Source organism: Buteo buteo, chromosome 16 (assembly GCF_964188355.1).
Source record: "Buteo buteo chromosome 16, bButBut1.hap1.1, whole genome shotgun sequence".
Taxonomy (NCBI): Eukaryota; Metazoa; Chordata; class Aves; order Accipitriformes; family Accipitridae; genus Buteo; species Buteo buteo.
The window spans coordinates 11,982,582-11,998,677 of NC_134186.1; the positions used below are offsets into that span (position 1 = coordinate 11,982,582).

Here is a 16,096-nt window from a genome sequence, read left to right on the forward strand (position 1 = left end):
ATCCAGCTGTAGTGAGAGAATGATGCCTTTATTTAATGGGGTTTTTTTCCATGTTGTAATTATAACTGATTTACTAACATCATTAATCATCAGAAACTGGCATTGTACAGGTAAGCAGAGCTTATTGTGGCCATATACATTATCCAGTAAGTTTCTCAGTATTTAGGTATAGTTTACTTTCCAGCATCATGTATACTTCTGGAAGATTTTGAAATGTCAAAGGAATTTATGTTAAGCCAGAAATTATGCATATTGAGAGAGTCATAACACTTTAACTAAGTAACAGAACACCTTGCACAGTTTAATTCATCTAGGAAATTATAGGTATGCCAATCCTAGAGTATTTTGATGCTTTTATGAAGATCCCTAAGAAAACATTCCACATTCCACTTCCATGGCCCCTGAACAAACATTTTAGAATATTTATTATAGCATCATTTATGTACAATGAACATCACATTTAGAATCTTAGAAATGCTGTATCAGAATTAGATAAAATAAGGCTTTTGAATACAACTGGGTTTTCTTTATTCTTTATGACTTCACTATGACTGGCAGGGCAATCTCAGTGTCTATCTGCAATCAAATGGACTGTAAAATTTCAGTAGGAAAGTTTGACATTCCAGGGAAACTTGTGCGGGTTTTTTTGGTATAGGCTGTCTCAAGGTAACCCTATTTATTTTCTATTAGCATACCTGAACTATATTCATATATGAACATATCTTGTATGAATACAGACTTGGAAAGAAGTCTGAAATCCTTCAAACATGAAATTGGAAAATAGGATTGCCACATGAAGGAGAATTCAGGCCAATTTTTATCCAGTATCCTGTCCAAAAGAGCACTGCAAATTTGCCTTAGAAATTTCACAATAGGTATGACAGAATGTTTCCCTCAGTATCTAATAAATTTTTAAATCTTGGTAAGATCACATTGTGGAAGATTAAACACTGTGCAATAGTCACAAAAGGGGAAGCTCCTCAGAAATATCTCACTTTCCTTAAAGAATTTTGCGTTCGATAAGAGCAGAAGCACATCCATATCACTCAAGATTTTGACTGAACAGTATTATCTCTGCCACATAAGGCAGAAACACTAAATTCCTATAGGGAAAACTGAATGTATGCTGACTGCACCTCTCATGCAAAATTTGCAAATTATTAGTATAAAAAGAATTTAGCTACAGACTGAACAAATCTTTAAACAACACATGAGTGAGAATTTTGTCCTGAACATGGACAACCAAAAAAAAGAACTGAGTAACCTTTTCTCTGTACTATTGCGGAAAAAAGCGGCATATTTTTGATCCCTCCACTACAGTGGAAAGGAGTTAAAAGGAAATATTCCTATGCTGTAACACATACTGAGTATTTTGTGTCCTGGTCTTCTGTTCTCACAAAAAATAGCTTAAGTGAAAAATTAAAGAAAGGTAAGTAGTCAGTATTAGGTATTTTACAAAAAACTCTTTAAATAAAGGCCAGAAAATTCAGTATTGTGAACACATGACAGGGAGGAAAAGAGGGATGCAATGACTAGTCAAGTCAGAAAGAAATGGGGAAGCATTAGTGCTTCACCTTACACAAGGTAATTTCCTTACCATTCCACTACTTCAAAATAAACCAAAAGATTAACATAACAGGCATTACTATGCTAAACATCAGAAAACAAGCTCCCATTTTGTCTGCCTGTTTCTCATTGTTATCTTTCAGGTAATACAGCCACGGAGCAAAGGATCACAAACACTGCTGCTTCTCAGGGGCTCCTGCCTTGTTGTCTGAGTAGCTGGCAGGCAATCAGGCAGGCACCGCATAGCCAGCTGGTTGCCCCTGCTGCCAAGATGCTTTCCAAAGAAACTGACAGTAAAATAGAGACAATAAAATACTCTGAGAATGTTCCAATTGTGGTAAATAAGAAATCTCTGGCTGAGAAATAGTCACAAAAAAACCCATGACCAGCTATGCCCTTATCCTCAGCCTATGTGCCACCTTTAGAATCCCCTGATATTTATGTTCATTCTGTGTGCCTTTCTACTGGCCTCTCTTCATGCTTTTTGTACACTTAAACTTCTTCCCCAGACAGTACCTAAAAGAAGCCCAGTGTGATTGTGCCATCAGACACTAAATAATCCACCTTATGGTTTTAGTAGAAATCCACACTTCTTGCTTTCCTTTCGGTCACCAAAATCAAGAGAATTCTCTTTCTCGGTATCTAGAAAATGCTCTGGAATTCTGGATAATTCTGGATATTTGATAATTCTGGAATTTATCAGGTACAGCCTTCAAACCAGAACCACAAAAATGCTATTGAGTAGACTGTTAGGGCAGCCATTCACTTGGAGCCAGCCCTGCTTTCCTTGGGTATCTGACACCAGGTACTCAAATGTAAAAATTTCATTTAACAATGTAAATTATGTTTTGTTGCAATGTACAGAGACAGTGGCTATAGGTGTTACGGAGGATTTAATTTCTTGTTTTACTGTGCACTTAGACAAAAAGTGAATACAAAGCAAGCTATAACTAAGAGTGCTCTTTCACTGTTCCAAAAGTAGCACTCTTACACTGTTCCAAAAGTACCTTTGTACTTAAATGACTGTAAATTCAAGTCTTTCCCATATACTCGTTAAGAAAAAAATGTAGAAAATTATTTAAAACACATGCCTCTAAGTGGTAAAGACTTCATCAACTGGTACTTAACCTTTAATTATAATTTGTTAGGGACAATGGCCCGAGACCGCCCCGTGTTGGTTTTATGCCTTTGGCATTCACTTTGATGAATATCTCGGATCCTATAGCTGTGGGGACCTCAGCGGGTGTCATTTACTCTTTGTATCCTGCCAACGTGAGAGGCTGAGAAAGCCCGCCACTCCCACAGTTCTCTGAAGCATATCTGCTGCCCTGAAGACAAACTTGGACAACTTATTTGAAGTGTTTCTGGAGTAAAACATGGGGGGAGGAACCCTTACAAAACAAAGCAAGGCCTGTCAGTGTCAGAGTGCGCTCTCACGTGATACCACGTTATCCCTTCTGTGCACAGGAACACAGGGAAAGCAAACTCTGCTCTCATCTCCCACACTCTCTTCTTCTGCTCCTGAATTCTATGTTGTTGATGCTGGACTCAAACTGGTTTGCATTCTGATCTCTGGAGCAGTCTGGGCTGCACAGTTTGTTCTGTAACACTTAATCCTAAATTCTGGTCATTTTAGCTACAGTGCTGACAGAAAAGAAAAGAATGATACAATTGTGGAAAGTGAAACCACAGAGGGAATGTTTCCTTTATTCATGTCTGTCTTCTATCTCTTCATACTCGTGTATGACTTTTTAATTAAAATTTCCCTCAAACACTATAATTGTGAACAAATCTGTGCAGTATCTCTTAATGTCAAATTTATCTTCTAGTGATTGAGTAGTGTGCAGAGGAAGACTGATTCTCTCATTTTCATTTGCTTCTAGTAGAGAGAATAAAGGTATTCCTTCTTGCTATTTCTGGACTACTGATGATGACCTCATATCAAAGTCTAGAGACAGATTAGGCTTTATGCTGAACTAAATCCAAACTTGCTGTGCTCCTTTTTTTCCCAAATAGAAAATGTTGATACCAATTTTATTGTTTTTAATTCCAAACATATTTTTTGTCCTCTGGGTTGTATTAGCATGGAGAACATTTATCCTATGAGCAAAAAATTGGGAAAGTGCAGGTCAATTTTTTTTTTTTCCAGCTTTTAGGCTTTAACATTTAATCAGTATTCCTTTTCCAAGGGAAATTCAGGAATTACCCTGAATTATACGTCAACAGTTCTCCTAGGCAGCTTGCATTTTGACTTCATATGAAGCAGCAAATGCATGGAAAGCATTATACATGAAAGCAGTTGTGGTTCAAATGTTTCTAGCTTAGTCAGAACTTGGTTTTTTGAGTCATATGAACAGGAAACAGCCTAAGTTCTCCTAATTGCTATACTCATAATTGCCATGCAGCTGAGCTAAATCTGTAGTTTGTAATTGATATTCAAACCGGACTTAGAAAAAATAAAGTTATTTGCCACTTGTTACATCACAGCTCTATTAATTTAAGAATCAGACAGATTTTATTACCAGATATGGAATGAAAAGTAAATATATTGTGTGAACCAGGAATCCATTAAGTACAAGCTTTGACCTCTACTGGCAAGGAAGAAAAATAAAACCTATATTTACACATATATTAAGAGCTGGGAACAGGAAGTCAGTGGCAATCACATGTTTAACTTGTCCTTTAATGTGTGTGCATTTTAGAACACAGTCTTCAATTGATGCTAATATAACGTATCTGCTAAGATAATATGGTCAAGCATATACTTTTGTTTACCCTTTACTTGATACATTCTGATTATTTTTCTTTTTTTTATGTGTTTTCGTTGACTTGGATTGGAAAAAAAAAAAAAAGAGAGAGAGATATTCACTTTGCCAAAGCTCTTAGACTTATGAATCATGATAGAACAGGTTTGAAAAACATGACTTATATCTGGTTCCGAAATTAGAACTGGAAAGCGGTTTCCAGAAGAAATTGTTATTGTGAAAATGAAACAAAGTTAAGGGTATAAAAAGCATGAAGGGATTAATGAAGGTAGTTTCCATGCATACAGTTCCAAGAACAAGGGACAGTATGGCTATTTTTCCCATGGCCAAGGGAGCACTATGTATGGAGAATCATAGGAAGAATGCATTCATAGATATCATACATTCTCTTGCAGCAAGAATGAACAACCTGCATGTCTACTTTTGACTAGTACAAATATATGATGGAACTGCAGCTGCAGCTTGCAACTGTTATTTATAGCTGCTTGGCCTCTTAGTCCAGACAGATGTATTTCTGTCATGTGTCTTTCTGTCAGCTGATTATTTCATGTATTAAGACTTCACTGCATGGAGAGACTGGCAGCCATTTTGTGTTTATTTTCATGTAGAATAAAGATGTCAGCACTATGTTTTCTCACAAAGATTTGACTTTTTTGTCCCCATTTTTCACCCTAATACATGCTACAGTCTCAGACTGCAAGCTCTTTGCTTCTGTGTGCAATTAAGTATAATCAAATCTATATGCTATTATCAGTCACACTATTGCAGTAAGAACATTTTTTCTCATAGGGAAAACCCCCCACTATTTGAAAGTTCTGTGTAATTAAGTGCACATGCACTTTTAAGACTCTGAGTTTCCTAAGGAAGATTAATTAAACATAATAAAGTATGAAGAATCAGTTGGAAAATGAGAACTAAATATTAAATTGCCTTTATTTGCCAGTTTCAATTTGGAAGCTTCATTTTTCAGTTTTTAAATGGAGCGTAATATAGCATTGCATTGCTGCATTGTGCCAAGTAGTTATGTCTTTAATATCTCAAGCCTGGATTTTCTCCCCTTGAGTCAGGCGGTGGGTGTCTCATGTAAATGTACAGGACAAATATAAAGAACTGTTTCACAGAGCTTAGGTAGGATCCAGACTTAATTTTAGTCCTTACACTTGTATCACTACTCCCTTATGCTCTTTGTTAAAGTAATTGCTAAATTAGTAGTAGGTACTCTCAATTAGTTGTTCTCCACTTTTTTTATTCTCAACTTTCCTTCCTTTCAGGTGCATGTTCCACTACTTTAATTATTGACGTGAAATCTCTAGTTTCTCAGTGTTCAGTTTACAAGCAGAGGGAGGAATAACAAAAGCATGCATGTATGTTATGTATCTACAACACAATATGAACAAGATATCTGCCAAATGTATTTTCTAAAGTGCGATATGCTGATATTTTCCTAAGTAGTCAGACCATACATTGCTAAATGCATCTAAGATCTTATCCAAATAAGCTAGATGACTTAACTATTATTAGCAGGTGGAAAATATGTTGAGTCTTGCTATAGTTACTGTGTATATAAGTGTATATACATATACATATTGTATGTATATACATACTGTTCTTTTTACCTTTTCTGGAGAGTCCAGAGAACTGTGCTGCTGTCAGGGATGCTGACAACTCTATACAGAACTGAAAACTTTGACCAATCAAAGCTCTTAATGTGGCCCAAAGCATGTGAAAAAAAAAATGCAGGGCTAGGTTCTGTTTCACTGGTGTAATTCTGGTATGATGTCAGTAATTCCATTTGAGTTAACATCACAGTCGTTCCAAGGCCTGTGACTGCCAAGCTGTATATAGCATACTTATCTTAGTTTCTCAACAGAGAATCAGCAGAGTACTTGCTTGTTGAGAGTATGAGGTATATGAGAAATTGAAATTGCCTATGGGAAATCTGGCAAGTTGAACTGCTCCTGTATTTACATATTTTTAATTAAACAAAACTAATACACCCATGAATGCTGGCAGTTGCTGAAGTCCATGATAAAACTCTCATGTACTTTAAAGGTAATATTCCCCAAGTCTCAAAAGCAGTGGAAAATTTATATCTGAGAAGTATCAGAATGTAAAGACAATTAAAAAAAAGTGGAACTTTAGCTTTTCTTTTATCATCTTTATCTATCTTCCACACACATCCAGGCAGAACTCAATTTATTTGTGTTTCATTGATCTTCCCTGAAAAGCTAGAGCTTACAATGTTTACGTATATGCTCACCAATTACTACAACCCCTCACTGTGGTGGAGTGGTGCCTATGTAAACGTGCAGATTTAAGGAAATGTCATGTATTCCTTGCCCTCACTGAGGAAGTGTAAGTTTCTGGTTATTCTGGGGTTTGGCAGCCTCTGCATTTTCAATAAGAAGCAGACATTGTAATGTCAGATGTTTCATACAGAGTCAGAAAAGAATGGGAGGACCTTCTTTGTGTTATCCTTTCTTCTCCTGCAAGAACAGCAAACACAGGTGCAAGACAGTTTAATTCTCAGACCATCCTCATTAACTTCTGCTAGGCTTCGTATAGGAAGATGGACTTCTCACACAGCTTTATTTTGAGGACTGAGTCAAATTTGGTTTCAAACAACATATGCATTCCTACTAATTACTACTGCTATACCTATCTTCTTCTGTACCACGTTTATGTTCTTGCTTGAGGTTCTTCCAGTAACACATTGAGAAACAAGACTACATGTCTGCCAGGTATTGGTTCAATCTCTTATTATTTCAGTAAGGTGAGAAAGATGTATGCAGCAGGGCTCTTTTTTAAGGAGTTGATTTATAAATGTAATAGAAATGTTGCGGTCAATGCCTTGCACATGATGCATGACAAGTAGCGAGCATCATGGCAGTTCTCTCTGGCTCCCAGGTAGGCTTGTTCCTCTTATAGGTTAGCTTATTGAAAAGACTACCAATTTGCTAGAAGAGCATTTCTGATGACCACAGCCTTTTTCCAGAGCTTTCAACAGGCTTTTAAGATTACTGAATTCAGACAAGGGAATCTGCTGAAGGTAAGGCCTGGGATTGGATTTGAAATTGTATGTAAAGGCAGTATAGATAACAAAGGACATATATCATATACTTGTAATGGACTGCTGAGAAAGTGCTCTGCAGCATTTTTCATTGCCTGCCATTTCCCATATAGTGAAAACTTCACATCCAGATGTATGCTGTTTCTTCCAGTCAAGCAATAAAAATGCCACATCATTGCTTGGAAAGATGTTTAGTAGCCTTATATCCTTATATCCAATGACAGACAATAGAAAGAATTGTTTGTAGCCAGTGGTTGCTATGTGAGAATACTTATATAATACAGCCTATACTGACAAATGGAGGTAGTTTTTTTCTGCAGAAAGGAAAACTTGAGGAGGGCTCAAGCTACAAACTGTTATATTAAAATGTTACTACGCTAAAGTACATTAGTAACTGTTGAAACACTTCTGTCCATTTTGCCAGAACTAATCCTATCTTCTGCTCCTTAGTTACAATGATCCTGAATGAGACAGAGGAAATGGTAATTTCCAGCAGTTTTTACAGTGGCTAAGCCCGAATGCAGTTTTTTTTAAGACCTCTCTCCTCACATCCTATTTGGGGTGCAAGCACAGAGAGTAAGCAATAAGAACAATGGAGCAGCTGCTGTTAGGAGATGGAGGCTTTCTACTGTTTTCTAGAACTTCATGTGACAATGCTAGAATACATCAAGGCACTGGCTTAAGGTAACCTGTATCATGGGATTCTTACTTGGACAGAACTTTGTCTTGGAGCAAACAAGATAAACACTCCTGGCCATTCTCTTGACAATCTGTGCCAAGGACATTAATCATTTTTATGATCATTCATATACAATTGCTTTCATAACACTAAGTCAGATAGGGAATCCACTGGATTTCTGAAGGCACATTTATTGCCTATAAAGCTTTTCCCTGTATGAAAGTTCTTTCCAATTTCACAGATGAAAGCAGCAGAGCACTTAGGACAATGCTGTCTGTACTGCTACACTGAGTTGCATCACTGAGATTGTAATTCTCAAGATTAATTTTTTTAACAATATGTGAAAAATCACATTGCATATGATGGTCAAGATTTAGCACTTTAATACTGTCTACTTGCTGAATCAAACCTTAAAGAGACCAGTAGAAGGTAGTTAAATGACCATGATTAAAATTCTTTTTAGCAAGCATCAAGCTGAACAGGTATCTCAACAATGACAAAGAGGATTCTCCACATCAGGATATCCTTGAGTGTTTGAGGCTTTGAAATATTTACAGCAACATTCTCTAATGGAAACAAATACAAGAATATACACATGCAAGTTGACTCTGGGTTTTTGATTGCTTATTATCAGTGAAGATGCAACCCATCTGTCCTTTTCATGTTGCCTTTCCAAGTATTCAGCCCATTTTGAAGCATCTGGATTTAGAGCAGTCAGGATATTGGTTCTGACGAAGGAAATGTTCACTTACGGATAGTTGCAAGGAGGGAAGGATAAGAAACTGTCATCATTACTAAAGTATGTACTGTTAAGTATCAGCATCTACAATGTACACATTATTAAAGAAGAGGGATTAGAAAAGACACATAATAGTTTCCCCATCTGTCTTCTGCAGACTTGGGAGACATAAAAGATCAACAAGGTAACTCTTTCTGGATCTGACAATAATGATGATCCACATAAAGACCAGTAACATACCTTGAGACTGGTGGCTAAAGGTTGCTACTGAGTGGAATACCTCATTGAACCAGGGAACCTTTGTCTGATCACCCATACAAAATGGTATTGCAATTGCTGTATCCAATGTAGCACTACAAAAGCAGAACAGTGTAAGAACTTGTGGAAATTATACCGGCTCTGTTAAGAGGGTGGTTATAAAGCATCTGTGACTTGTGATCTTAATAAATCAACTTCTTGTTGCTTTTGCCAGGATCAAGTGTTGAAATGTGCCAACAACTTACCATCAGTAAAGATATTGCAGATGCTCATGAAATCATGAGTCTGAGACAGGCATCTCCAAATCAAAATTCCCATTTTAGTTGGGATTTTTTTTCCAGTACTCTTTGGGAACTGGAGTACTCCATATGGTACCATGTTTTGTTGATATCCTTACTTTGGGATCATGCGAGAAGTTTGGAGCTATATAGCATCCACCTGAGAGTAGATCAGATAAACTCAACTCATAATGCCCTGGAGTCAAAATCTAAACATTAGGCTTGTACATTTTCTTTTTTTTATTGCTCAATTTTTACCAGGTTTCTACTTCAAATTATGAAAAAAATACTGAAGTTCTCCCCCACCTCTCTGACACTGAAATTCTATGGACACCAAAGCAAATATAGGCAGAAGCATTCAAAAATAGTAAGAAGTTACTGAGATGTGATTCCATCCTTTCTAATATGACAAACCAAGACTTCTGGTGATTATCTGTGACATTCTGACATGTGACATTGGAGCTGTTCTCAGCCTTGCCCAACTTAGATGGACCTGAAGCACTGAAAGCCTACTATCCAATAATATTGATGCTAACTGAACAAAAAGATACAGAAGCATTCATCAGTGGAATAATAATAATAAAAACCCAAACAACAAAACAAACAACCCAACCCTGTAATTATGGCTGTAGTAGCTTGTTTGTGTGGAGTGAAATACAGTGCAAAAGAGTATCTCCCTCTCTCCAATGACTAGTTAACTCTTCCATTTGGATGGCCCATCCTATTGAACATTATACTAAATACTGATCATTCATTACTGGCTTACTTACAAGCCAAGCTAATCAATCATAATTGTGCTGTGCTGGCTGCTGTGGCATATTCAGACAGACTCAAGTCTTGAAAATTACTCTCAAAGTTCCAACAGCAATGTAGGCTCATGCAGGCATGAAGGGGATGCCTGGTTAAGAAAACCGTCTTGTGAGCTCAAACCATTTTAACTGATAAACTCATAATGAAATGCCTTTACAGCAGGCTATCCTGAAAGAGGTTAGCTGATCACTTTAGCCATGTTAAAAGCAGCATATCCAGCTACCACACAAATTGAAACTGTTAGGCAAAATTTATGTCTAGCAACTCAGAACTATTGCAAACACACAGAAAATTATAAACAAAATTACTACTCAAGATACAGTGAGTCACTTAATTTTTCAGTATTTCTCTGGAAAATGATCCAAACCCCACAATCTAAGATCTCTATCAATTCTGGACTATTCATAGGCTCCTTTTAGCAGGGGGTGGTGGGGGGAAACCCCAGCTTCCTTGTCATAGTCTTACTTGGAATGACTTAAGAATTCACAATTACATTGCAAACACCTGCTGTAACATTCCCTACCCTTCAGCAATTGTTTGTGCTTCATAGGGTGGTGTGTTTGGTACTGGAGTGCTTTCAACTCTCGGACTCAAGAATTTAACCAAAACCAGCTGCATCTGAACTTTCAATATTGCACTGTGGTAAGTGGAGTCAGACTGTGGAGGCCTTACAGCGGCCTTCTCAATAAAACTGAGTTTTCCTGAAAAACAGACTAGAACAATTACCATTTTAAACAATAAGGCTCTGAATGCTTTCAATTAAAAAAAAAAAAACTAATAGGAGGGGAAAAGGGGGAAGACTGTAAACACAACTCCACCCACAGCATCCTCAGAGCACAGCCTTTTAACCTGGGGCACATTTTCCCCTCAGCAAACTTCCATGGCCTCAGCCACCCTGTGCACAGTCCCCTGTGGGTTCTCAGTACTCTCACCTCTCAGAAGACATACCTGCTCCTTACTCTTCCCAGCAGCACCATGCAGACTATGCTGCCTGCAGGCTATACTCCCTCACAGCACTTTCCACTCAACTCTGCTGCAACCCTCCCTCCCCACTTCCAGAACCTTCCCTTCCCTGCACATGCCCAGATGCTCTCAGGGAAAGCCCCAGCCTCTCCTTAGGGCTGCACCTGACACCAGAGGCAACTGCTATCAGGAAGCAGGAGGCCGTTTTCTGCTCTAGCACTCACCTGCCCTCTTTTAAGGCAGAATACTATAAAATACACACTAAATTGCAGGCAAGTGGACAAAATGTATGCTGTGCTTTGTACTTTGAAAAAAATTGAGGGGGGAAATGGGCTGACGTGGCTTACCAGGCACTGTGTTTTGTGACATGTCATGTGCAAATACCAGAGAGAGCCTAGATGGCAAGTTTCATGGGGAAATGAGCTGAGGTACTGTTAGTGTTAAAATCCTCATCCTGTTCTTGTACATCTTGAGGATTTGTATTTTGTCAGAAGATAGGGAACTGCCTGAACATGAGTTTCTTTTGCTAGTTGCTGGAAGGTGTCCCTGGCTGCTGAAGGGTGAATGGGGTCTCTGTTGTCAGCAGGCCAAGAAAGCCATGCTCTGAAACCTCCCTACAGCCATGGCCCTCTGGTGTGTCCCTCAGATGCCTTTTTTGGAGTCAGTGATCACCCCGTGATCCATAATGCCTGTGATCAGTCTGTTGGAGCTCCCTGAAGCCATGGCTCAGAAGGGATACTTGCTGTAAGTGGTTCAAGGAGTGTGTGGTGGGACTGGGTGCACCCTGGCTGGCTGGTTATGGCATGCAGCAAAGTGGGAACATCAGGTAAGCACTGGGCAATACCGAAATTGTTTTACACCAAAGTATACATGTCTGCCAGTGATGCTGACCTGTGTGAACCCAGTGGAGTTTGGTTTAGGCCTGGGTCTGTTTTTGTGATTTCTGTCTCAGTGTTGTGTATGTTGCCACTGCCTACAGCACTTCCATTTGTTCTCCTTTATGAGCGTGGCAACCTGACTGATTTTTAACACCAAATTTTACTACTGTGGTTTTAAAATCTGTTATGAATAATGAGAATATTGAGATGTCTCAAAAAAAAAAAAAAATAATCTTGGTAAACACTGGGTACCTGCTGGTAGAAAACAAATTATAACAGCTATCAAAGACGGTGTTGTCTTTATAGCTGTCCATACATTGAAGGATATAACATCCTTGCATGTGAGTGAAAACCTCCCCCAGCCCTGTTTCCCCAGTTTAATTTGAACCTAAATCTTCTTTATTTGTAGCATGCAATTTTGAAACTCTCTGTTGAAGTACATCACAATAATTGAGATACTAATAAAACACAAAGGTCATTTATGTAGATAGAGTGTATCAAATTGAATTCACCATGGGATTGGTCTGTTTTGACTATTCAAACGTTAGTCTTAATTTTCCTTAAATTCTTTGCTGTAATTTATTCAAAAGTATATATGCTCTGCATTAAAATCCAGTTACCAGTGAGGTGTCAAAAAGCATCATTTTTTGGATGTAAATTAAATCAATCATGCTAAGAAGATTAAGTTGAGTTCATATGTTCTAGGCCAAGAGCAGGAAATGAAATAATAGGAATTTTTTTAAAAAAATATTTTTCATTTTGTAGATCAGTAGTAATTTTGTGGTGTTCAGGGTTGGGTTATTTGTTTTTTAATTTTTGTTGGCTGTAAGTATTATTAGTTTAAATCTTAGAGGGTCAACAGGCACATTGCTATCTCTGAAATCCAGGATTCTAAGTAGGTTGATAATCTCCAGCATAATTTTTATCAAGGAATCTAGTAAAATTTAAAATGTTTACTCTTAGCTGAGTTTCTAGGACTTTAACTACGCAATCAATAGATAGAGTATGTTTACATATTGTTAGCAGTCATTGAGTCACTATTTAGTACTTGCATTCAGTGATGATGTTTTTAATACCAGATTGTGATATCTCTGGAAGTTCTGTACGTTTTTTTCTTTACACTGCTGGTCTAACAGCCAAGTTTATCTCATCTTGTACCTATGGTATCTAAAGAAATTTTCAGGATATTTGTATAAATTTTGTTCCAAGGACCACACTGAATCCTCTGAAGCAGAGCAGATGTGGAGAAAATGGCTGCTTGACATCTTTTGGAGGCATTTCTTTGGGGCAACTGCTGAACTTATAGGAGAGTTTTCAGAGTAAAGTGTTGCCTGTCTGAAATAAGAACTTGTGGTGGGTTGACCCTGGCTGGACACCAGGTGCCCACTAAAGCTGCTCTATCACTCCCCCTCCTCAGCTGGACAGGGGACAGAAAATATAATGAAAGGCTCGTGGGTCAAGATAAGGACAGGAAGATCACTCACCAATTACCATCATGTGCAAAACAGACTCGACTTGGTGAAGTTAATTTAATTTATTACCAATCAAATCAGAATAATGAGAAGTAAACCCAAATCTTAGAACACTTTCTCGCCCCCCCCCCCCCCTCCTCCTTCCTGGCCTCAACTCCACTCCCAATTTTCTCTATAACCTTGCCTCCAGTGGCTCAGGGGGATGGGGAATGGGGGTTGGGGTCAGTTCATCACATGTTTCTGCTGCTCCTGCCTCCTCAGGGGGAGGACTCCTCACTCTTCCCCTGCTCCAGTGTGGGGTCCCTCCCATGGGAGACAGTTCTCCACTAACTTCTCCAACATGAGTCCTGCCCACAGGCTACAGTTCACAAACTGCTCCAGTATGGGTCTCTTCCATGGGGTGCAGTCCTTCAGGCACAGACTGCTCCAGCCTGGGTCCCCCATGGGGTCACAAGTCCTGCCAAGAAACCTGCTCCAGCATGGACTCCTCCCTCCACGGGGCCACAGGTCCTGCCAGGAGCCTGCTCCAGCGCGGGCTTCCCATGGGGTCACAGCCTCCTTTGGGCATCCACGTGCTCCAGCATGGGGTCCTCCACAGGCTGCAGGTGTGTATCTGCTCCACCATGGACCTCCATGGGCTGCAGGGGGACAGCCTGCTTCACCATGGTCTTCCCCACGGGCTGCAAGGGAATCTCTGCTCTGGTGCCTGCAGAACCTCCTCCCCTCCTTCACTGACCTTGGGATCTGCAGGGTTGTTTCTTTCACTTATTTTCACTTGTCTCTTCGGCTGCAATTGCTGCTGCACGGCAGCATTTTCCCCCTTGTTAAATCTGTTATCCCAGAGCTGCTGCCACCATCACTGATGGGCTTGGCCTTGGCCAGTGGTGGGTCTGTCTTGGAGCCAGCTGGCATTGACTCTGTTGGACATAAGGGAAGCTTCTAGCAGCTTCTCACAGAAGCCACCCCTGTAGACCTCCGCTACCAAAACCTTGCCACGCAAACCCAATACATAACTAATTAAAAGGACTTGGGTTTTTGGCACTTTTAATAGGTCTTACCAGTTAATTTGGGCTCTTTGTATCCAAGCAGGTTCTCTACTTCCATTTAAAAATAAGTGGGGGAAAAAAGAACGCTATTATAGATATATTACTAATTATCAGGCATTATCTAGTAATTGCTATGAGAATTTTGAGGATGGAAACTTTGTTTTCTTCTACAACACAACACGAAGTTTATATTCAGGGTCCATTCTCTATGAGTGGGATTAAAAAAAATTATTTTTGCTGTGAGAATGATCTTATATTTTCTTCATAACCTGCTATCCAAATAGGTCTTCATGAATAATCTTAAACAGTGTATCCTCAAATTTTTTTCTGAATTTCAGTTTGGCATGTCTCTTATTCCTTCCTGCTTTCATATTTTTCACTTTATTTCCTTTCTATTACAAAGGCTATAAAAGTAATGCTAGAAGGTGAATAAAAACATCTAAGAATCACAAAATCATTAAGTTTGGAATCGGTCCAACTCCCCTGCTCAGTCAGGGCCACCTAGAGCTGGTTGCCCAGGATCATGTCCAGGTGGCTTCTGAATATGTCTAAGGATGGAGAGTCCACCACTTCTTTGGGCAACCTATTCCAGTGCTTACTCGCTCTCATGGTAAAAAAACATTCCCTTATGTTTAGATGGACCGTCCTGTTCTTTCATTTGTGCCCATTGCCTCTTGTCCTGTCACTGGGCACCACTGAAAAAAGCCTGGCTCCAATCGTCTTAACACCCTCCCTTCAGCTATTTATATACATTGATAAGATCTCCCCTCATCCTCCTCTTCTCTAGGCTAAACAGTCCCAGCTTTCTCAGCCTTCCTTCATATGTGAGGTGCTCCAGTCCCTTAATTGTCTTCATGGCCCATTGTTGGACTCTCCAATATGTCAGTGTCTCTGCTGTACTGGAGAGCCCAGAACTGGATGCAGCACTCCAGGTGTGGCCTCACCAGTGCTGAATAGAGGACAGGGATCACCTCCCTTGACATGTTGGCTATATTCTTCCTAATGCAGCCCAGGATATCATTAGCCTTCTTTGCTGTAATGGTGCATCTCTGGCTCATGTTCAGCTTGGTGTCCACCAGGACCCCCAGGTCTTTTACAGGACTGCTTTTCAGCTGTGTGCCCCCCCCCGCACTGGTGTCTGCCACTGTTCCACCCCAGGTGCAGGACTTTGCACTTACCCTTGTTGAACTGTATGATGTTCCTGTCAGCCCACTTCCCCAGCCTGTCCAGGTCCTTCTGAATGGCAGCACAACCCTCTGCCATATTAGCCATTCCTCCCAGTTTTGTGTCATCTGCCCCATCATCCAGTACTGACCCATGGGTTATTGTGAGAGAATGAAAGAGTTAATGTCTCAAACATTGTGGTGGGGCAAGTTCTGCTTAAAGACAAACCCTGCACAGCAAGGAACAAAGGTGAAAAACCCATCAGCTCAGACATCAGCAACAGGAGGGGGAGGGTGTGCTGGAGGGTGCACAGCTCCCTGTTCTGATACAAAGATCAAACAAGGGCCGTGTCTGCAGGGAAGGAGAAGTTACTCCACGAATGACCCCCAAGCCTAAAGGCTCACAAAC

The 16,096-nt window shown here is 39.6% G+C and overlaps 1 protein-coding gene across 1 annotated transcript in view; it reads right to left on the minus strand.

The window, feature by feature from the left end:
- MUC6 (mucin 6, oligomeric mucus/gel-forming) overlaps positions 1–15,796 on the minus strand; it is a 58,740-nt gene extending 42,944 nt beyond the window's left edge. Inside the window, exons 1-3 of the mRNA XM_075048659.1 lie at positions 15,703–15,796; positions 10,689–10,866; positions 9,060–9,172 (exon numbers count right to left, since the gene is read on the minus strand). Of these exons, the coding sequence (XP_074904760.1) occupies positions 9,060–9,172; positions 10,689–10,866; positions 15,703–15,796 (385 nt within the window). The remainder of the gene's footprint in view (positions 1–9,059; positions 9,173–10,688; positions 10,867–15,702) is intronic.
- Between the last annotated feature and the right edge of the window lie 300 nt (positions 15,797–16,096).